Source organism: Ipomoea triloba, chromosome 1 (genome assembly GCF_003576645.1).
Source record: "Ipomoea triloba cultivar NCNSP0323 chromosome 1, ASM357664v1".
Classification (NCBI taxonomy): Eukaryota; Viridiplantae; Streptophyta; class Magnoliopsida; order Solanales; family Convolvulaceae; genus Ipomoea; species Ipomoea triloba.
In genome coordinates, this window is record NC_044916.1 from 4,516,960 (window position 1) to 4,539,872 (window position 22,913).

Here is a 22,913-nt window from a genome sequence, read left to right on the forward strand (position 1 = left end):
ATTATAGGTCTGTTTTGGGCGGGAAGTTAAAACTGAGGATATTGTTTTTATTAATAGTATAGATTGCATTGCAGATAAATATATATACTTGAATTATTACCATTAGTAATTCTAGTCTAGAATTGTATTACTAATAGGAACGTAGAGAAGAATATATTTTATTAGGAATTCTATTTTAATTTAAATTGTATTAGGGATAGGAACTGTACTACCATATTTTATAATATTACGCAAACCATAATATTATAGGTCTGTTTTGGGCGGGAAGTTAAAACTGAGGATATTGTTTTTATTAATAGTATAGATTGCAGAATATATTTTATTAGGAATTCTATATTAATTTACAATTGTATTAGGGATAGGAATTGTATTACCATATTTTATAATATTACGCAAACCATAATATTATAGGTCTGTTTTGGGAGGGAAGTTAAAGCTGAGGATATTATTTTTTTAATAGTATAGATTGCATATATATATATACTGAATTATTACCATTAGTAATTCTAGTCTAGAATTGTATTACGAATAGGAACGTAGGAAGAATATATTTCATTAGGAATTTTATTTTAATTTACAATTGTATTAGGGATAGGAACTGTATTACCATATTTTATAATATTACGCAAACTATAATATTATAGGTCTGTTTTGGGCGTGAAGTTAAAACTGAGGATATTGCTTTTATTAATAGTATAGATTATTATTATTATTATTATTATTATTATTTTGTAAAGTTTAATATAATTTATTTTTTATAATAATAATAATACTCATCATCATAAATTATTTTTTATTATGGACATATAAATTTTAAAATAATTTTATTTTAAAGTTGATATTGTTGTAATAATAATAATAATAATAATAATAATAATAATAATAATAATAATAATTATTATTATTATTATTATTATTATGTTGAAAAAAATTGTGCTAAAATTTCACCCAAAATTTTTAGAATTGGCGCCATTCTCAATTCAATCCCAAAATTTCGCTAATATCTCCCTCCGTAGCTCTCCAAAATTTGCCTTATTAAAAAAATAATACTCCTTAGAACAAAACCCTACTTCCCCCCAGATCTCAGATCCGCTCCTCTCACTGTCTCACTCTCCGTCTCTCCCTTCTCACCCTCTCACTCAGATGACGCCAGCCTCCACCACGAACCGCCGCCACCGCCACCTCTGATTGCTTCGTCGTTTCTTCCGATTTGACGCCACCGTCGACGCTGCGCTGCCACAGCCTCCCCTGCGAAGACGCCGACGCTGCCACCACCTCTGCCCCAGCCCTCACCGTTGACAGTCCCACTGCCTCGCCACTCGCCAGTCCACTACGGCGCTGCGCCGCTGCCTGTCCACCGCCTCCCACCGCATCGCCTCCGCCTGTCCGCCTCGGCCCTCGCCAGTCGCCTCGAGCCCTCGACACCAGCTGCCGCCCATCAGGTTTGGTCTTCTACTCTTCTTCTTTGACTCTTCCCTTACTAATTAACATCAACTGTCTTGAACTATAAATGTTAATTTCAATAATTTATTCACCTAATTTCCTAACTTTTGGTTTGCCCTAATTTCTCTAGTTTCGTTTTTGCATTAATTCCCCTAATTTTGAAGATAGTTTTTGCCCTAATTGTCCCAATTTTGTTTTTTTTTTTCGTTTGTTTTTTTTGAAGTTTTTAGTTGCTGCCATAGTGCCCACTGCCTAATTCATCAATTTCTAATTTGTTATTAGTTAAATACTAATTGCTTATTTAGTTAATCTGTTAATGTGTTTACTTTGCTTAAATATTGTTGAGCAGACACTTTGGAAAGCTGTGCCACATTATCTACAACGTGTTAGCAATGCTCTGAAGAATGCTTCTTTTCAGCTGATATTTTGGATACTGTGATTGAAATTTTAAGGTATTGTATGATATGCCCTTTTAACATTTCAGCATACTGGAAGAAGTCTTCGATTGACATGCACACCGATTGCTAATTCACTGCTTACTGAATGCTGATTCACATTAACATATTACTGATTAATGTTGATTAATTGATACAATTGATATAATGTTGATTCATTGATTATGCTTTAGTGCTTATGTTTATGTTGATTTGCTAATTAGTAAGTTAGTTATCATTTGTCAAGAAGCAATTGGAGTCATTCTGCAGCATTCTAATGCTCGTGTTTATATAATGTCATTGTAAGTTCTAAATTGGTTTCTCTTAATTCTTCCATCTCTGCCTACATACTTTATTGAAGTGTAAGCATTTATGTGTGTGTGTTTAGACACCTTGAATGGTCTCAACTCTATCACATCTGCTACTTGCATATGACTAAGCAGTTTGTCCATTTTATCAATTTCGCTTAGTTACAACTTTAAACTTTAAATAAAGGAATAAATAGCTTGAATTGGTTATATTATTGTATGTGTATATATTTGTTCCCTCTTTGTATGTGGGTAGTCAAATGTATTTTGATATTTAATGAATTGTTGGTTGTGTATTATTATGATGAAGGAAAACTAGAATGCTATCACAAGGAGGTAAGGATGTTTTAATAAAATCTGTTTTACAATCATTTTTTTGCATTATTGTTCTTTCTTGTTTTTGATTCTTTGTGTGTAAGATAGTGATCGAAAGAGAAGCATTCTTGGTGATCCTCCACCTTCACCAATGGCAATGGCAGAGATTGCTCACCCTCCTATGGAGCAACTCCAGGACCTCGAGTATTGCATAGACTCCAACCCTCCATGGCGTACTTTCCCCTCTCTCTCTCGGTATGTATATATATGTATATGTGTCCCATTTCTTTCACTGTGTATATGTGCGTGTATAGGGTATGCGCTTGTTGTGTATGTAGAATGGTTTGATTGTGAAGGGACAACATTGTTTGCCATTTGTGGGTATCGAAATGTACTAGGTAACTCTGTGTGGTCTACCCTTGTTTAGCGGTTTCAGTTGATGTCAATACTAGCTCTTTGGTCATTTAGCTTATTGACATTCTTATTGACATTCTCTTTTGTTGTTCAAAATGTTGTCAGATTTTTTTTCCCATGATTTGGTTCTTGTTACATTGCACTCGGTTCTGCTGTGTGTCATGATGAATTTTAGCAAAATGGGCATCTGTTAACAGGAAAGCCACTGCTGGTTTGGGTGCTGTTGCTAAATTGATGACAATGGCTGACACTTGGAAAGATTCAATTTTTCTATGAGCATTTTTTTTTTTAGTTTTTCCTTTTTGGGGATGAATGTATTGTATTGTTTCTTGACTTTTAAAATTCACCATCAAACTTTTGAATGGTTTAGAATGAGTTATCCAGAATGTATAAGAAGTTTATTGTATATTCATGAATGAATTCTCATCATGGAAATGAAATGTGTCTGTCTTTCAACAATTATCTTACCAACTTGCAACAAAATATATATATATATATATTCATTTCACTACAGAGGGATTCTCTGTAGTGGAATGATTTTTTTTAAATTTTTTGCCTCCAGTTTTCCGACCACCACGGTGGTCGGAAATTCCGATTAACGGTGGTCGCAAGTGCCGGACTCGCCTGGTCGCTCTCTTGGTCGTTTTATTCCGACCACTTTTAAAAGTGGTCGGAAATTCCGATCACAGCCTCCCGTGCTCGAAATTTGCGACGAGGGTTCTTCGGACACCCAAATTGGTTGGAAAAGTGGTCGGAACAGGCATTTCCGACCTAATTAAGGCTTTGTGGTGGTCGGAAATATGACGATTTCCAGCAGTGTGTAATTAATGACGAGGATTCAGTAATTTTTGAATATCACATGTAATCTTTTCAACTATTAATTAACAAGTCTAATTAATTCTTACATTATGAATATATAACCTAAATCCTAAAAGGAAAAAAAAAAAAACAATTTTAGTCTCTCAATTATTCATTGTTAGTGATTTTAGTTCCTAACTTTTTACCATGACAATATACACACCTCTAACTCTTCAAAAAAGTTGTATTTTTAACCTCGTAGAGCAACAAAATTATTAAACTCTATTAAAACTTTACTTAATGCATGTATATTATTTTGTTTTTTTAATTTATAACATTGTCCATTTTGGTTATTTCATCTGGAAAATAAAGATTTGGCAACATTATTTGATAAATTTTGCCTTTTCAATTGTGACACGTTGTCCCTATTTTTCATACATGACCCTATTAAAATCATGCTTTTTATTTTACAAATGAAATATCGAGACTAAACATGATTATAATTATTAAAGAAAAAACATTAAAAGCACTAAAATACCCGTGTACTCAGTAAAGTTTTAATAGAGTTTAATAGTTTTGTTGCTCCTCCAAGGGTTAAAACTCTAACTTTTTTGAAGAGTTAGGGGTGTATATTACAACATAAAAAGTTAGGGACTAAAGCCGCTAGCAAGGGACATTTGAAGGACTAAAATTACATTTTGTCCATCCTAAAAAATGCTTTAATTTCTTCTTCATCCAAAATTGACTGAATCATCCACAAAGATCATCTCTAACATATAGTAAGAACTTATTGAGGCTAAAATAAACTCCAACTTGTAAGTTTTAATCTTTTAATTTGTAAGTTATGGCTTTCGTTCATAGCATTTACATTTTAATCTTCAAATTGCATTTAGACAAGAATGATTTAATATATGTGATTATGAATATGGAGAGTATAATGGCAATATCTGATTTCTTGGTCATTAAGGAGAGTAGTGAGAAGAAGCGACAGTTTTGCCATTGAATCGGGTCCACTTTGCAAAGTGGATCCGGATCAAAACAATTGATATATTGAATGTTCACAATTTACCTACTAATGAATTGTGAACATTCAGTAGGTAAATTGTGAATATTTAGTATATAAAATTGTGAACATTCAATATGTAAATTGTAAACATTTAGTATATAAATTGTATAGAATAATTTTTCAAAAACGAAGAGAAAGGAACAAAAATGCATATTGCTAATATTTTGTTAATACATACTTTCTCAAACTACTAAAAGCAAAGACCCAATATCCCTATTAGGATTCAAACTTGTGACCTCTCACTTAAGCTACAATACCTTTATTAGGATTCAAACTTGTGACCTCTCACTTAAGCTACAGCTATGCTGTTTGATCACAAAATTTTTGACTTTAACCTTCTCGTAAAAAACATTGTAAATATATTTTAGATTATTAATATTAACCTGATTTTAATTTGGGTCTAAAACAAGTGCAATAGGCCAACTGGCCTAGTATTTTCATTTTCACTTTATTGGGCCTTGCACCTAAACCCAAAAGCTGCAAACAGAATCTTTGTTATTCATCCCATCAACGGATTATCCAATAGAATCTATCAATCAACATCAAAGACAAAACTGTTACCTGAATGTTTGGAAAGTGGAGCGTGCCCATTTAGGGATAGCAATTTCAATCCGACCCGTGGATATCCACCCGAATCCGCCCTGCATGGATCGGGTTTTTTGGGGTGATAGTGGGTGGTGGATCGGGGGTGGGTCTTAAAAAAGTAAACCCGCAGTGAGTCGGATTGGATTCGAGTTTTATGTACAAAACCCGCCTAAAACCCCACCCGACCCACCATGTTTGTGCATGTATATATATAATAGTAAAATAAGTACTAGTACGTAGTTTATTATAAAAGTTTTTAAACTTTAGATAACATTTGACTATTTTTATATTTAAATTACTATGTTTATTTTTAAAAATTAACAATTTAGTTATTATATTTGGATACTCTTATTATTTTTTGTTTTAATATAACTAATGTATTTTCTGATTTTATTAAGTGTAAGTAATTTAAATATTATTTTTGAAAAAAAAATTAATAATATGATAAGTGGTGGGTACCCGTAGTGGGCACCCGCACCCGGTGGAGTGGGGGTGAGTTTTGAAAAAGTCCACCCGATGCGGGTTGGAGGTGGGGGTGGGTGGAGAAAATATAAGGTGGGTCGGGTGATGGATGTAGCCCTCCCCGACCCACACTCGACCCATTGCCATCCCTATGCCCATTGTTATATAATGGATCAGGCCGGTTCATATTGTATTGTGAATCTTAATTTAAAAATTATGTGTTTATAGTTAATACATTTTGTTTTGGTCTAAACATGATGTCAATTTTTATTGATGAGGTGTTGGTCCAACAAGAATAATTGAAATCTATTGGGCCAAAAAAAGAAAGAAATATGTGCAAAATTAAAAAAAGAGGTGTTCCCAAGGGTATTAAACCCACAACCTCTCACTTAACAACACAAGCACCAACCACCCAAAATACTCAGATCTCTTGTGTATTAGAGAGCATGAATCAAAGTTGTGGGGGGATACGTGTAAGATTGAAGACTAGCCGATGTTATACATTTGTCAATCATTCGGAAGGTCTTCAACACTATATAAAGATCACTCCTTAGTTTGGTGGTTTTTTATCTTAATTCCTAATCCATACGTACACCTATTTTTTTTTATATGTGGTGAAACTATATTTTCCAACTTTTTTATATGTGGTGAAACTATATTTTTCAGTTTAAAAAATAAATTATGAATTAGCTCAAAATATAAATATTACAGAGTACATAACAATAATTTAAGAAATAAGAGAAACTATTATTGCAAAATACATAACCGTATAACAAGTCCTTATAAGAAATACATGTCTATACTGTTACTACTATATATGACCCTACAAATTACAATTCAACATTATTTACACAAGAATATGAACGCTCGTAACTCCTCTCGCTCTTAGCTTATTCCATTGTAGAGCATGACAATATCCACTTTCATACATCTTGTGCCAACCCACATTATACTCTTTGTCTAAATCCATCGATACCCAATTAACTATGTTCTAGCTCAATGGCACCCTTAACCCAGTGTTTTAAGAAATTGTTCTAGGACAATGATATGATGGATGGACAACTATATTTAAAAGTCTCTTTTAATATTAGGGTGGAGTTCGAACTCCACCTCAAACAATCGGTGTGGAGATAAATTCTACTAATTTAATCTAAGATTAAGATTAAAAATTTTATACGCTTAATTCATAAAGTCTATAATATAATCTTAAGAAATTATGAAACTTGGGAATTACAACTTATTAGTTTACAGTTATGATTTATGAATTATGAGCACTTGAACTTGTAATTGACTTACTTATTTATTCTCAATTTTTTTCATTGTGTAGGAGGATTCTGGACAAGAGGAGATTATGTTCAAGTCGTGACTTGTTTCATTTTATGTTTGAATACTATTATATTTACATTGTTGTTATTATGTTTGTATTGTGGACTGATGCTTTTGTTGTTGTTAAACTTGTGTAGTTGTGTTGGACTTTTGTATTATGGACTTGTGAACTTGTGGACTTGTGGTACGGTTGTTAAACTTGTATTGTTGAATTTTGTATTACGAACTTTTGCTTATTAAACTTGTGTTGTTGGATATTGTTTTATGAAATATGAATTTATGGTTTTGTCATTCATTATGAAATATGAACTTAGGTATTTTTTTGTAAATTGTTTACAGGTGTACTTTAAAAGGCTTAAAAATGTAGGAAGTTAATTCTATTTTTGGTCTTAGATTTATAGGTGACAGTCCACTTTTAGTCTTTTTTTTATCAGAATATCCACTGTTGGTCCTAGTATTATTGTGACATGACCATTTTTTGCTCTCTATCAACAAAATTAAACAGTTTAAATGTCGTTAAATATAAGTGCATTTCAATCTTTAATTATGGATTTTTTTCAAAAAAATAAACATAAAAAATATAGTGGGTCAACCTACTTTGTATAAAAAAAATCTAAATGTCCTTGTATTTAACAATATTTTAACGATTTTGTTGATGGAGGACAAAAACTGGTCATGTCACAATAATATTAGGATCAAAAGTGGATGTTCTAATAAAAAGGACTAAAAGTAGAATGCCACTTATAAATCTAGGACAAAAATGAAATTAACTCAAATGTAGTCCTTAAATAGGCTCAAAGCATATTTAGGGCCCATTTTGAAGTCTTTTTAAAGGTCCATATGTGGCAAATTATGCTGTGGACCCAGGTCCACCTTGCAAGGTGGACCTGGGTCCAAAACTACGTCGTTTTTTATTTTTTATTTTTTAATTAGTAAACATATTGCTGAATATAGCGTTGTCTAAAAATGTGTGAATGTAGAGGTTTCAAAGTGTGAATGTAGAGTATAGAAATCGTGAATGTAGATTTATGATTGTGTGAATGTAGAGTTGCCCAGAAATGTGTGAATGTGGATGTTTCAAATTGTGAATATGGAGTATAGAAATCGTGAATGTAGAGTTATGCATGTGTGAATCTGTAATAAAGTTAAGAAGTTCTAGCAACTTGTAGCCTTGTAATGTGTGAATGTGGAGTTTACAAATTGTGAATGTAGAGTATAGTGTATGTGAATGTAGAGTATAGTTACTAAACATATAATCCTATAATGTGTGAATGTGAAGTTTACAAATTGTGAATGTAGAGTATAGTGTATGTGAATGTAGACCCAGGTCTACCTTGCCAGGTGGACCTGGGTCCACGGCATAACAACCCTCTATATGTTAAATAGGCTTTTAAAAGGTTTCAGGTCAGACCAGGTCAACCGTAGCCTCAAGTATGGGTCTAAAAAAGCCTACATAAAGGCTCAAACCCAAACTCAGACTCATGGCAAATTATATCGTGGATCAGGCACTGTGGACCCTGATCCAATACACAGAATTTGACTTTATAATACATAGAATTCATATTCATAATACACAAACACATAAACACGATATAATGAACATGAATTCTGTGTATTATGTTAAGTGTTTATGTATTATCAGCTATATAATATACATAATTCATGTTCATAATGCACATAATTCATGTTCATTATATTGTGTTTATGTATATGTGTATTATTAATATGAATTATTTGCATTATGAACATAAATTATGGTCCACGATATAACAATTGCAGGCTCAGACTTTAAAGTTCTATAGTAGGCTCATGTCTGCAGCAAACTTAGGGTAAAAAGCAGAAATTAAAGAGGGAGAAGAGAAATTTAGGGTTGAAGAAGAGAAGAAGAAGATGGAGAGAAGAAGAAATTCGTTGATATATTTCAGCATAATCATCCCAATACGTTTGGTAAGCTAAATACAAGGAAAGTGCAATAAAATTGCTTCCTGATTCTAGGAATCGCAACATAGAAGGGGATGGCAGGGAGTGTCCAAAACGACGACGTCGGATTAGCATATCAACTGAATTAACTGCGGCTGGAAAACGACGTTGTTTGAGGTAATGTTTAAGGAAAGTGCAATAAAACTGCCTCCTGATTCTAGGAATCGCAACAACAAAAGGGGTTGGCAGGGAGGGTCCAAAACGACGACGTCGGATTAGCATATCAACTAAATTAACTACGGCTGGAAAACGACGTTGTTTGAGGTAATTTTTAAGGAAAGTGCAATAAAACTGCCTCTTGATTCTATGAATCGCAACAACAGAAGGGGTTGGCAGGGAGGGTCCAAAACGACGACGTCGGATTAGTATATCAACTGAATTAACTGCGGCTGGAAAACGACGTTGTTTGAGGTAATGTTTAAAGAAAGTGCAATAAAACTGCCTCCTGATTCTAGGAATCGCAACAACAGAAGTGGTTGGTAGGGAGGGTCCAAAACGACGATGCCAGATTAGCATATCAACTGAATTAACTGCGGTTGGAAAACGACGTTGTTTGAGGTAATGTTGATAACGGTTTTAACCTCCTCCATCATACGGTGTCGTTTCATTTATGTTTAGCTTCCTTGCTATTTTCCCTTTCGTCTGCCTTCTTCTACTAACCAAGCAACCTTCCATGGCCATTACAGTGTCTAATTTTCTAAAGCTCGATTCGACCTAGCCTATATCTATTCCAACTTGGAATTATCAAAACCAAAAAGGAAAAGAAATCCGAACCCATCAATACGTATTGGAGACTTAAAAAGTCAAAGCTGTAACCTTCTCAAAATTCGAACCTATCAATACATGAACATGATGCATACATCAAACCGTTTGTCCTAATCGAAACCGCCAACCGAACTTGGAAAGTAAGAAGGCACGGCGTCGTTTCATATCTGAACTGGGAAAGTACGTACACACGGCGTCGTTTCATGTCTATATAGAGCGTTTCCAACTAGACTCCCTCTGTAACGCTATAAAATTCGCCCACTCCTTCCTATTAGGGGTTTATTCTCGTCTTCTTCTTATTCTTCTTCTCCTCTCTCTCTCTCTCTTAGGGTTTGCTTTCTCACTCTTCTAGGGTCTACACCGATTCTCACTATTCGGCAGTGCTGCGCTCAACTCCGCCATGGATCTAACGAAGAAACGCAAGGCCGATGAGAATGGCGCCTCGTATCCCGCCCCAAACGACATTATGGGAGCCGGCGTCGCCGCCGGTGCTCCTCCGCCGCTCGGCATTCTCAGCCCCGATGACGCCGATAGAATCCTCGAACCCTTCTCCAAGGAACAGCTAATTTCAGTCTTGCGCAACGCTGTGCTAAGGCATCCGGATATTCTCGAGGCCGTCCGAGCCGTGGCCGATGCGGATACGACTCAGCGAAAGCTCTTTGTGCGCGGCCTCGGCTGGGAGACCACTACGGAGAAGCTCCGTCAGGTGTTTTCCATATACGGGGAGCTTGACGAGGCTATCGTGATTACGGATAAGAACACGGGGAAATCGAAGGGGTATGGTTTTGTTACCTTTAAGCATATTGATGCGGCTATTATGGCACTTAAGGAACCGAATAAGAAAATTGATGGGCGTATTACGGTCACCCAGCTTGCGGCTGCGGGGAATTCAGGTAATTCGCAATCTGCCGATGTTGCTCTTAGGAAAATATATGTGGGGAATGTTCCGTTTGAGATTTCGTCAGAGAGGCTCTTGAATTTCTTTTCTACTTTCGGGGAAATTGAGGAAGGGCCATTAGGTTTCGATAAGCAGACTGGGAAGGCAAAAGGCTTTGCTTTTTTTGTCTACAAGACTGAGGAGGGGGCGAGAGGATCATTGGGTGAGCCGATCAAGATGATAGACGGGCATCAGGTGGTGTGTAAATTAGCAACTGATAACAAGAAAGGAAAGCAGCCGAATATGGGACCTCCTGGTGGCCCTGGAATGCCAAATTCAGGGCATTCTGGAATGCCTGGAGAGGATAGAATGGGTGTTGGCTCTATGCCAGGGTCCAACTATGGGATGCCTGGAACTGGGTTGGGGCCATATCCAGGTTTTTCAGGTGGCCCTGTTCCAGGAATGCAGCAGCCACAGCCACAGCCAGGAATGATGCATCAGAACCCAATGAATTCAGGGATTGGTGGGCCTGCTGGACCAGCCTTTGGCAACCAAGGTCCGGGGTCTTTTGCTGGTGGTGCCAGTGGCTATCCTGGTAGTGGTGGATTTGTTGGGGGTGGTTCTGGGGATTTTGGTGGTGGTATGGGCAATGCTGCTGGGTCTAATATGTATAGGGTACCACCAAGCTCTGTTGGAATGCCTAGTTCAGGAGGTTACCCAGATGGTGGTAATTATGGTATGCCATCTGCATATCCCTCACAGCTACCCCAGCCTGGGGCAGGCTCTAGGGTTCCCCCTGGTGGTATGTATCAGGGTGTGCCACCCTACTATTGAGGTAACCATTTCATAACTCCTATTAATTCATGGATTCTAGTTGCAAATGGTAATTCACTGGAATATGCTTGATTGATTCTAAATCATGTTGTTGGCATTGCCTGGTTGATGCACTTTCTGACCTTGCTTGGGTTTTAGTTTCTAAACAAGTTATCTGTCTCTTGTTGGTAGCATTTCTTGCTCTCGTTGTGAACTGTGTTTTAGTTGTGACATTTTCTCACAATTACAATGCTTACTCACCCACTTTTAAAGATATACATTATAAATATGTGAGGAATTATGAACTTCATGTTTTGCTTATTTTTTGATTTAATTCTTTTCCTCAGCTTCTGTTATTTTTGTTTTGTATGAACTTATCCTCCATTTAATTTAATTAATAGATCCTTCCCAACTGCTTCAATTCTTTGATTCATCCCTCTTTCTTTGGTGTGACTTGCATCGTATTTCTACATTCTTGTCTCCCTTCTTATATGCGCGTATGTATCTGTCAATATCTCATGACTATTACTGTCAATTTCTGTTTGATTCATCTCTTAACGTGGTATTATTTCTGTTCCTTTTCTTAATGATCTGGCTTACTAATGTTTGTTTTCTGCCTGCAAGAACTTGTTCTATATGCTTGGGTTTTGAATGATCGAAATATAAATGCGTGTCTGTCAGGTGTTTGAGAGCTTCTTGGGAGCACATGCTTTATATGGTTATGGTGATTTCCTGATTGCAGACAATGAAATCTTACGTGATAAATGGACTGCTCTACCTCTGTTGCTGCTTCACCTATCTGCTCCTATAAGTTGTGGACTTTGTGGCTCTAGTTGATCTTTGCTAGTATTAAGTTAGGAGTTACTTTGAAGAGTTTGCTGTATCTGGTGTCAAACAATTTGATGGATTATTTCCTTCTCGTTTTTGTTACCTAATATAGCTGTTACTTGTACTAGTATGTTTTGCCTCCTATATTATGCTTGTTTTGCTTTCAGTATATTACTTTGGTACTTGACTTGTATTTTGGAAATAGGAGTTGGCGACTTCTTTTTACTTGATTGCATCTATCCCCGCCGTGCTCAATTGCTTACTAGTTGGTAATTATGTCTGCCAACTATTTACATGTATTTAGGGAATAAAGTTCTTTAGTTTGTTTCTTTATTGTGTGGCATTTGTCCTCCGTTGGACAAGTAAAAGTTAGAAGTCACATACATGTTTTATATGCTACCTAAGAAGGTGTTTCTTTGTATGCTATTCTACTTCACCCTATAAATGTATTCGTAGCTACTTATAAAAAGAAGTTAATTAGAGTATAGGTAATGACAAAAACTAGTAAGATTACAACACCTTTGTATGGTTTATTGCACTTTTGTGTTGTTAGATTGGCGTGGACATTACAAAAACGTGTGCAGTTTAGTTGATGTAAAATTGAATTGTTTTTCGGTTTTGATTTTGGTTCTCATACATAGTAAGATTGCTTCTTGTGGATACCCTATAAAAGGGGAAACCGGAACTTGTTGATTGATATTTGAGATGCATGGTTGTTCCTCTTAGAAGAGGTATTGATGGCTTTATGTATTCTTACTGTGAATGGGGAAATATGCAACCTTGTTTTTTTCCTCGGGAATTTGAATAATGTTGCATGTAAGTTGGTACCTGAGCATAATGTGGTAACATGTCCGATTTGCTTGGTTGGCATTTCCATTTAAACAGAGTGATCTATCTTTAAATTTAAAGGTTAAGATTTTTAAGCCTTTCCTTTGTTTTATTGTGTGCCCACCCTCTACAAAATGAGGTGATGGGTTGTAGCAATGGAAGAGATCTGGACAGTCTAGCTAGCCTGCTGATCATTACCCAAATGGCAGTGGCATTTTCAACTTGCACATGGTGAGTGTTTGCCAAATGGAGCTTATCTAGGGTGCTATTTGGATTGGATGGGTTCACTTTTTTTACAGAATTGTAAATACCAAAAAGAAAATCTCCTTCCTATATATACACAGAAGCTGTGTAGTAGTTGGTTTGTATACGCACACATTCTTGTGTGAACCATGAATGGAACTTAGCAGAATTCATTTACGTAGTTTTTTTGCAAGTTTCTTTTATTGCATATTACACTGGTATCCGCATTCTCCAGAGAACATGCATAACAACTGGAATTCCTCTAATATTGCATACTATAAGTATCACAACTTGTTGAAACTATCCATAATGCTGGAATTCTTTTATGTGTTGATACTTATATAGGTATAAACTTTATTGAAAAGTTTGCCTACAATTTCAGATTCTCAGGATTGGAAAGGGATGACATTTTTAATCCTAGAAACCATGTTTTTTTGTTCATCTTATTCATCTTCAAGAAAGAAGTTTATGTATCAATGCAATTTGCCTAGGAAAAGAAGTTTGATTCTCTTGAGAGATACAAGAGCGTCTTTCATGTATATTCTTTCTTCTGGCAATTCTGCAGAGTAGCTCAAAGTTAATTCCATGGTTGGTGCTGTCATTAATGGCACCTTTGCAGTTACATACACATCATCGATCTGATGATCTTAGCAAGTCATCTTCTATTACAGGCAGACTGGCAACCATATCTTCAACCTGGCTTCACATCATAATGGACAATAGGAGTCGAGTTGTAATGGTGGAGATATTCCAAAACAAATACTATGTTGATCATTATGTTTAATCTTTGAATGATGTCCAATAAATAGTCGGGAACGTAACTGTAACACTCTCAATTCTAATACACGAGCCTAGATTATAATTAATAATTTAAGACATAAAGATTAGGGGATGCTACTGTCGTAGACTGTGGTTACCAATACAAGAATAACTACCGGTTCCGGTTCATACAAAGGGTCACAGACCCGGTTTCTAGGCAGCATACTAACTAAAAGGAATCTGAAAAGACGGTTCCGGTTCATACAAAGGGTCACAGACCCGGTTTCTAGGCAACATACTAACTAAAAGGAATCTGAAAAGACATACTAGTCATCAGGAGTCAATAGGTTACTCAACAAAACATAGATAATACTACGGGATCAACTAGGAGCTAGAATTTCGGGAGAACCCGGGTTCGATTCCCGCAAGTGACGATTCTCCTTGGGTCAGCTTCTATGCCTCCCGGAGCGAATGCGGGTGGACCCGGACTGTTAAACGGACGGAGAAAGACCCGGTTGATTTACCAAAAAAAACAGTAGGAGTACTACTCTTTGTAACAGATACTACATTGTAACATAGTCAATAGTACTCCAAAAAAAAGATACTACTCTATCTAACTCCTTTAAACGCTCTCGGCACACATCAGTTATCTGAAAGGGGTTAAGCAAAACAAGTAGAAAACAATCTGTTCCGAACCTGAAAGTGGTTAAGCAAAACAAGTAGGAAAAAACAACTCGTTAGCATAAATGCCAAGTATAAACCACTCCACCTTTAGATAATCACATAAACACATCATATAGCAAACATCACATAGGACCAAAGAGGAGTAAATCAAGTATAGAGTATAGGTATAAGTAAGTACACATATATCTATGTATCTATGTAATAATAGAATATATGAGTATACATGAGTATAGACATAACTCACACATATACACTATATGCAATTATTAAACAAACACCAAGTATACATGCATAAATGTAAGTCAATAAGAATAAGTAATTTGGATGACTTGATTGAATTACCATAGGAAAATAAGCATAATATTAGTTTTATACCACAATAGTAAATTTTTTTTGTAAGGTTAGGTAATAAACATCTTTCGACGTAACCATATACTAATAAAAGATTAGCATAGTAGAATAAACCTTCAAAAATATAGATATATACCATTTATATCATCACTCTCACCCTCAAAAAAAAAAAAAAATATTTTATAGTAATACGGGAAGGAACTCAATCATTTCGTCAATCTCATCATTTCTCACTAATCTCATATGTCTCAATATCACAACAGTGGGGTAGGGACATTACCTCAGTGAAGCCCTAAGTGAACAACAACTCTCTACTGAACACAACACAACCCCACTTTACTATAGGTGGAATCAAGACCACTACGTTAAGTATGTACACCCCCTAATTGGGATTTCAAACCCAATCAGCTAACAGCCATTTACCAAACAGGATTATCATATTTTTATGTGCGGGCATTCCGTGGCTTACGGGATAAACTAGGTAATGTAGTCATGTTTTTTGTTAATGTCTTCTAAAAATTCTTTTCCTTTGTTTGTTATTTTTGTTGGGACCGGTGAAAGGTTTAGAAAAAAGTTAGGTCCAACACTCAGTGTCAGTGTTGAGGATTTATAAGTATGGAAATAAAATTGGGTCTTCGCTATTAGCTATAATTTTTTCACGTAAATGGTAAGAATGTTGACTCTCTCAGCGGATCGAAGGCGGTCTTTGATTTGAACGTTGAACAGATCAACTATGAGCAACTTATGTTAGTTTATTTTTTGTAGTCCTTTGCTGGCAAAGATCACAAGGTTACTTTTACACACCCTTGAATAGTAACTAAGGATTTTCCTTTGTCATATGAGAGAAAAGCTATGATCTATTCAACTCTTCCCTTGCTTCAACACTCCAAATATCACCCAACACTATGAGGTACGACATATCTCATTTCCACTAGGCTTATGCGAAGCTTTTCAGCTACATCGTCAATCTGGATAGATGTTGCTGCCACTCACTATGAAATTCTGTATCTTACAAGTATGAATTCTGTACCTTGTTGTTTTGATTCAAGGTTCATAATATTATATGCACCTGGTCCATGATATAAATTGCCGAAAGAGTCTCTATACTACACAAATTAAAATCTTATAAAAATTAAATTTTATTTATACTAGAAACTTATATTTGTTTCCAATATAATATAGGACAAAGCCTATTTAAAACCCTTTCCAAATTACTCTATTTTTTTCCAACTCAATTAGTACACTTTGATAATCAATTCCTTATTCACATACTCATCATTATACATTTTGATCATATATATAATGTATCGAATTTATCTTCTAAACTAGGAGAATTCAAATCCGCTTTGATCGGATTCAAATAAAAAGTAAACCCCACTCAAAATATAAACTTAATAAATGTCATTTAAGCTATTTTTGACAACATATATAAATTTAATTTTTTATTGTATTTTTATTCGAAAGAGATTTTTTTAAAGGTAAACCATTGAAATATATATATATATAAATAAATAAAGATCTTGAATACAAGATGGGATAGAGATATTTAAATTAGCTATTTAGAGATGCTTGATATTGAAATATTTCCGTCATTCAATAATTCCACACATAACTGGAATAAAAAAACAAAAGAAGAAAAAAAATTAGAACAACTAAGGAACCCCAATATTTTAATAGTGGAGTGTGGAGTTGTTTATTTCTTTGACACTCTGCGCCATTTGTGTTGCCCTCCCCTTGGCCATTTCTGTTGCATTCCCCTTAGCCATTTCTGTTGCCCTCTGCCCATCCACTCTGCCAACCATTTTACCAAACAAGAGGTTTTAAACAACATACATACAGTTCGATCAAAATATAGAAGTGATAATAAACAATTAGTTTAGTGAAAATTTACAGACTAATCTCATCTATAAATCTAAGATAATTAATAGTGGAAAATTAATAATAAAAAAATACTATGGTATTTTTGTAATGACGATAGTGCATTTGAAAATGCTTAACAGTGCATCTAGAGATAATAGTATACTATTATAGATCTTGAGTGTACTGTTCTTATCCATTATATTGATGCACTATTAAATGTTTCTAAATTAATCATCATAATTACAAAATTTTTACATTTTTTATTTAATTTTCAACTTTTTATTATCTTTGATGAATGGATGATATTAGTTCACAAGTTATTACCGCATTTACGGGCCACTAATTTGATATAGAAATGATAACAAATTGTAATTACTAGTTCACACATCAAACTGGTCTACTGCTCACACAGTCTGACAGTCACACTTTACTTAATTATATTGTTACCTTCATCAATCTGTTCTGTAAAGTGATAATCTCTTTTTTCTCTACACCCTGTCACTGGATTACCTGTCAATAATTTTGAAAACCAAATGAAGGAACTTAGTACGACCCCACGCAGAGCAAAATGTATATATACAAATTATCATCTTTCTAATAGTTATAATAGATATTAGAGTGAATTGAAGATCAGAAGTCTGCACATTTCACTTACTTACTTGGTATAATCTGGACATTAAGTTGCTCATTTCCTATGTCTCGTACACCTTCCTCAATTTTCATCGCTGAACTTCTAGTGCTATTATGGCAGCTACGCACACTGAGTAGTTTCAATGTTAAAATATCTGCCAATCTATGAGGCACCTCCCGTAACTCCACACAAAAATCCAAAATTACTTGCTCAAGGCAAGGAAAAGACTCTTCACTGCAAATATTCCAAATTCTAATATCAAGATGGTCTAGTTGGAGGCATTTTAGTTTTTGGAATTGGGTTTCCTCATCCACATTCCATTCTAAACCCTCAAAATTGCAACACGTAAGTGTTAGAGCCTCAAGATTGGAGAGTTGTGCCATTATTGAAATTGCTGACGATGAAACAGTAATACCCTCCAAATTTATTTCCTTAATACTTGATGGAAACTTGCTGAGCTTAAGATCGTTAAGAAGATGTGGATTCCCATGGTCATGTGGATCATGATTGCAACTATTGTACAACGAAAGAGATTCAAGATGATGGAGAATGTCAATTTCAGCAAACGAATATGATGGTAAGACCAGACAGCTCAAATATTTGAGATGGGGAAGCTTCCTCAATAAATTCTCATCCCTTGTGCTCAAAGAAGTTTTCAAATCTAAGGTCTGTAAGACTTCTAAACCAGAAATTGTTTCAATAACTGGAGTTGGTACTGTTGGGCATGAATCACAATCATAGTGGTGGATAATCATATGTCTCAAACTTTTCATATTCCAAAAATATTTTGGTAAATGCAAATCCTTGTATGAAGTCAACTTCAAGGTTATGAGACCCTTAAGATTCTGCAATGACAATGGTGACACAGAACCACATCCACATAGATAGAGAGCTAAGTATCTCAGATGAATTAGTGAGTTAATTTCAGGTAAAACTAATTTATCCACACCAATGAACTCTAAATCCAAGATTGTGAGATGTTCAAATTTTTTTGCAACCCATGAGGCATTATAAACCTTTGCACCATTGTTTTTGTGCACCTTTGGGTAACCCAAGAGTGTGTGGATATTACAATTCCATGGTATCAATTCATTAGGAATCTCATTGTCACCATATCTATGGAAAGATATTCGGTGTGTAGTAATTTTCAGAGTTGAATTCAACATATCTTCCATCTTAATTATGCGCAAGAATTTTTCTTCTTTAACTTTTGCTAAGCAAAAAGCACGTACCAAATCATGAACAACGCATGATAAGATGCCACCATCATACTTCCTTTCAGAAACCATTACTAAGTTACTGCCAACCAGATGATTCAAGCAATACTTTGCCGTGTCTTCTACTCTCTCATCCTTCTTAATGTCTATGAACCCTTCAGATATCCATAGTTTTATTAGATAGGAAACATCAATTCTTTTATCCTTTGGGAATGCTGCAAAGTAGAGTAAGCAATTTTTCAAATTATATGATAAACGGTGGTAACTAAGTTTTATCGCATCATTGCTCTGTATTCCACCTATAAGTTCATCAACACATGTCTCTAAAGCAAGAAGAAATTTACGCCACATTTGCTCACTCTTTTCAATTCTATCAAGAAGATCAGCTATTAAACCAACTACTAAAGGTAGTCCCCCACAATGCTTTGATATTTTTCTTCCAACATTTTCAAGCTCTTCAGGGCATCTACTCCCTTTAAATAACTTCATTTGCAATAATTCCCAACTCTCATCAACAGTGAAGAAAGGAAGACAAATATGTTTGGCATCAGAAACCACCCTTTCTTGTCTGCTTATTAAAACAATTCTACTCCCATTGTCACATGAGGGAAAAACTCTATTTAACTCTTCCCATGCTTCAACACTCCAAATATCATCCAACACTATGAGATATCTCCTTCCCATCAAACTTTTGCGAAGCCGTTCAGCTACATTCCCAATCTCTATCTCCCTACCACATACTTGACTGTATATTTTGTTCAACAAGTCCTTATAATTATATTCTTGAGAAACTGTACACCATGCACTGCTGTGAAAGTGATTGGCTACAATTTTCTCCTCATACACTCCCCTAGTCAAAGTTGTCTTTCCCAATCCACCCATGCCAGTAATTAAAACAACTTCTCTCTCCTTTGACCCATAAATAAGCTGATTTATAATTGTTTCTGCTTCCTTCTTGAAGCCCACAACTTTATCATTATATGGAGTAGAGATGCTTGGCATCTTTCTAATCTCAAATATGTTGTATTGTGTCTAGAATTATAGGATTTGGTTAGAAATATAAATGTATTCAAATTTTTGTCAATCATAATTTCAAATTTTAAAAAAAAAAAAGTAAGAAAATGATAAGGCAACAATTTGTATGATACCTGGATCCTTGTTGATCGGGTTGGATCAAGAAGAAATTAAAATGTAATACTTGTATTAAAAAATGTAACACTAATAAGGAATAAAGTGTTTTTTTTTAATACAAAGAATAAAGTGTTTATTATTTCATTTTTCAATATAAGTATTATATTTCAATATTGACCTGACTACACTCATTTCACAGATTCTTATCCGTGACATGATCTCTCACAAGTATGATTCAAGTTATAAGATTAAGTACATGATGAAAAGAGAAGAGTGTATAGCTAGCACACACAGCGTATATAAATTAATACTAAACTTTTTACTTTTTATGAAACATAAATGTATCTTTTAGAAAGTATGCTAATATGTGTGTCCGTATGCTAATATGTGTGTGCGTCTATATATATATATATATATAAGAGATCACATGCGGATACTGTGCCCAGGTGAAACATGGGGTTGAATGATGATCATTGATCTCGCTAAAAAGGATCATGCATATTGAAGACATATATATTTAAAAAACGCGGTGGCAATTTGGTCTTTAGGTCAAATTTAAGGTGTGTGGTTTTTCTTCTTTAAGGTGTGTGATTTTCCTTATTAAGGTGTATGGTTTCTGTGCTTAAAGTGCGTAGTTCTTTAGTTGAGAACTTAATGTGTGTTTTTGTTGAAACTTAAGATGCATTGGTTTAAAGCTTTAGGTGCGTTGTTTTGCTTCTTAAGGTGTGTGGTTTTCCTTCTTAAGATGCGTGATTTGTGTGCTTTAAGGTGCGTCAATTGTTGAAATTTAAGGTGCGTCGGGCAAAGTTTTATATTAGGTGTGTAGTTTTCCTTCTTAAGGTGATTTGTTTCTATACTTAGTGCATCAGTTATAATACTTATGGTGCGCCATTTTAAAACTTTAGGTGCATGGTTTGTGTTTTTAAAGTGTGTGGTTTGTGTGCTTAAGGTGCGTTGTTTATGTACTTAATGTGCACCATTTTAATGCATAAGGTTAAGGTGCGTGGTTTCCTTTTAGACACACATTTTTTAAAAATTTTTATTGCTTTGAGCTGTTGATCTAGATCGATTTGATCAACGGCTCATATTAAATCGAATGTGCGCACCTGAGTAAATTTATACACTAGATCTTATCCATATATATATGTGTGTGTGGGGAAATGGATTCCCGTGCGGTTAGCCTTCTTAGTTGCGGTTGTGGTTTTTCGTTCTGAAGGTGCGTGGTTTGTGTGTTTAAGGTGCATCAATGTTGAAACTTAAGATGCGTCAACCTCTTTAGGTGATTTGTTTTCCTTCTTAAGGTGCGTTGTTTTTCTTCTTAATGTGCGTGATTTGTATGCTTAAGTTGCGTTAGTGTTGAAACTTAGTGTTACATTTTAAAACTCTATGTGCGTGGTTTGTGTTCTTAAGGTGCTTTGTTTGTGTGCTTAAGGTGCGTTATTTTAATGCTTAAGGTGGGTAACAGCACAATTGCACGGAAAACTATACCTACACCTGAACCCTTCCCTATATATATATATTGATCTATAAACCTATGTGGACAAATCCAAATTATTAATATTTAACGGTTAAAAATAAACAAAGCTTTGTAATATTTATAAAAATTCATATCAACTAAAGCTTACCAACCTTTGTAAGTGCTCACAAACTTTAATCTCGAGATAATGTTTTTGAGTTGATTGAAAGAAGTAACTTGCCAAAGATCATAATTTGCCTGAAATTAGATAAGAATGAAAGGAAAGCATCCTCAGATTCACACTAACCAACCATTCATAAACTAATTTAATGAACTTTACAGAGCCAACTACACAGCAGTAAAAACTAAGCAAACAAGTGAGGGAAGAAATAACTTCTTTACTAACAATAAAATATTATACTTCAAAATCGACTTACTTCTGATCTGATCTGTAAGTGAATGGGCAGGGAAATGAATTTCAGAGCCACTATCCAATATCTTTAATCAGACTGCAGATTTCTTAAAGTAGAAAAAAGAGGAAGCTAGGAAATAGAGATCAGAGAATTGAAGAGACAGCATTTGGTAGAAGAAGGAAGTGCATGCTTTATATGAAAAGAAATTTGCTTCAGATAATTGAGGGAGAAAGGCTTTTATATATATATATATATTTGATGAGAGATTGATTTTTGGTCTGTAATGGTTGAATCTTTTGGTCTTATTTGATTATTTTTTTGGGGTAAAAATATCATTTGTGGTGGGTCCAAGTGATCACATATCTGGATCATTGTTAGTTGAGCTCACAAAAGGCTACATGCATGCTTTATACTGTATAATATAATGATCAAGAATTATTGCTGGAGCTGACATGATTCAGCTCTTATCCGTTTCATAATTATTACAAACAGCTCTATTGTGTTTATTTAATTATGTGCACTTCGTCCCTGTAATAATACCAAAATGATTTGTAGATTGTTGTTCAATTCATCAGAGAGGTTAAATGAGAGGAATTAACGTTGTAGTTTTAGTTTAGATCTATAGATATATGCTAATATTGGTGTGTAATATATAACTAAATAACAAATTTCTACGATCAATTCCTGTATGGACTTCAGGTTCATGAAACTTCATTAGATGGAAGCTGGTCCCCTTTTCTTTTCATTAATGTTGTTGGTGTTGCGGGGCTTAGCCAAGTTGACATAGTTTTATTATTATTATTATTATTATTATTATTATTATTAATCCAACCTCTAACAATATGTTTGATTCATAAAATAATTAAATATAAAATAATTAACATTTTTTTAGAATAAACTTATATTATAGCTTGTTGAGTAGATCT

At 34.7% G+C, this 22,913-nt stretch overlaps 2 protein-coding genes and 1 long non-coding RNA gene across 6 annotated transcripts; 2 read left to right on the plus strand and 1 right to left on the minus strand.

The window, feature by feature from the left end:
- The first annotated feature begins 1,064 nt into the window (after positions 1–1,064).
- Positions 1,065–3,373, plus strand: LOC116019559. Of its 3 annotated transcripts, none has more exons than XR_004098733.1 (3): positions 1,065–1,442; positions 1,793–2,755; positions 3,020–3,373. It is a non-coding gene; the product is annotated as an uncharacterized LOC116019559 (long non-coding RNA). The 3 variants fall into 3 exon arrangements; XR_004098734.1 differs by having other exon boundaries at positions 3,112–3,373; XR_004098732.1 differs by having other exon boundaries at positions 1,793–3,373.
- Positions 3,374–10,166: 6,793 nt separating this feature from the next.
- On the plus strand, positions 10,167–13,662 carry LOC116023158 (UBP1-associated protein 2C-like). The gene is made up of 2 exons (XM_031264137.1): positions 10,167–11,608; positions 12,268–13,662. Exon 1 carries the CDS (start codon positions 10,297–10,299, stop codon positions 11,605–11,607), a length of 1,311 nt encoding a protein of 436 aa, XP_031119997.1. The 5' UTR covers positions 10,167–10,296; the 3' UTR covers position 11,608; positions 12,268–13,662.
- A 3,156-nt stretch (positions 13,663–16,818) lies between these two features.
- LOC116014856 (putative late blight resistance protein homolog R1B-16) lies at positions 16,819–22,206 on the minus strand. Of its 2 annotated transcripts, none has more exons than XM_031254847.1 (5): positions 22,012–22,206; positions 21,748–21,832; positions 17,799–20,019; positions 17,587–17,649; positions 16,819–17,070 (listed from the first exon to the last, which is right to left on the minus strand). In XM_031254847.1, exons 3-5 carry the CDS (start codon positions 19,987–19,989, stop codon positions 16,973–16,975), a joined length of 2,352 nt encoding a protein of 783 aa, XP_031110707.1. In that variant the 5' UTR covers positions 19,990–20,019; positions 21,748–21,832; positions 22,012–22,206; the 3' UTR covers positions 16,819–16,972. The 2 variants fall into 2 exon arrangements, 1 of the variants encoding a protein (XP_031110707.1); XR_004097516.1 differs by having other exon boundaries at positions 16,992–17,070; positions 17,795–20,019.
- Between the last annotated feature and the right edge of the window lie 707 nt (positions 22,207–22,913).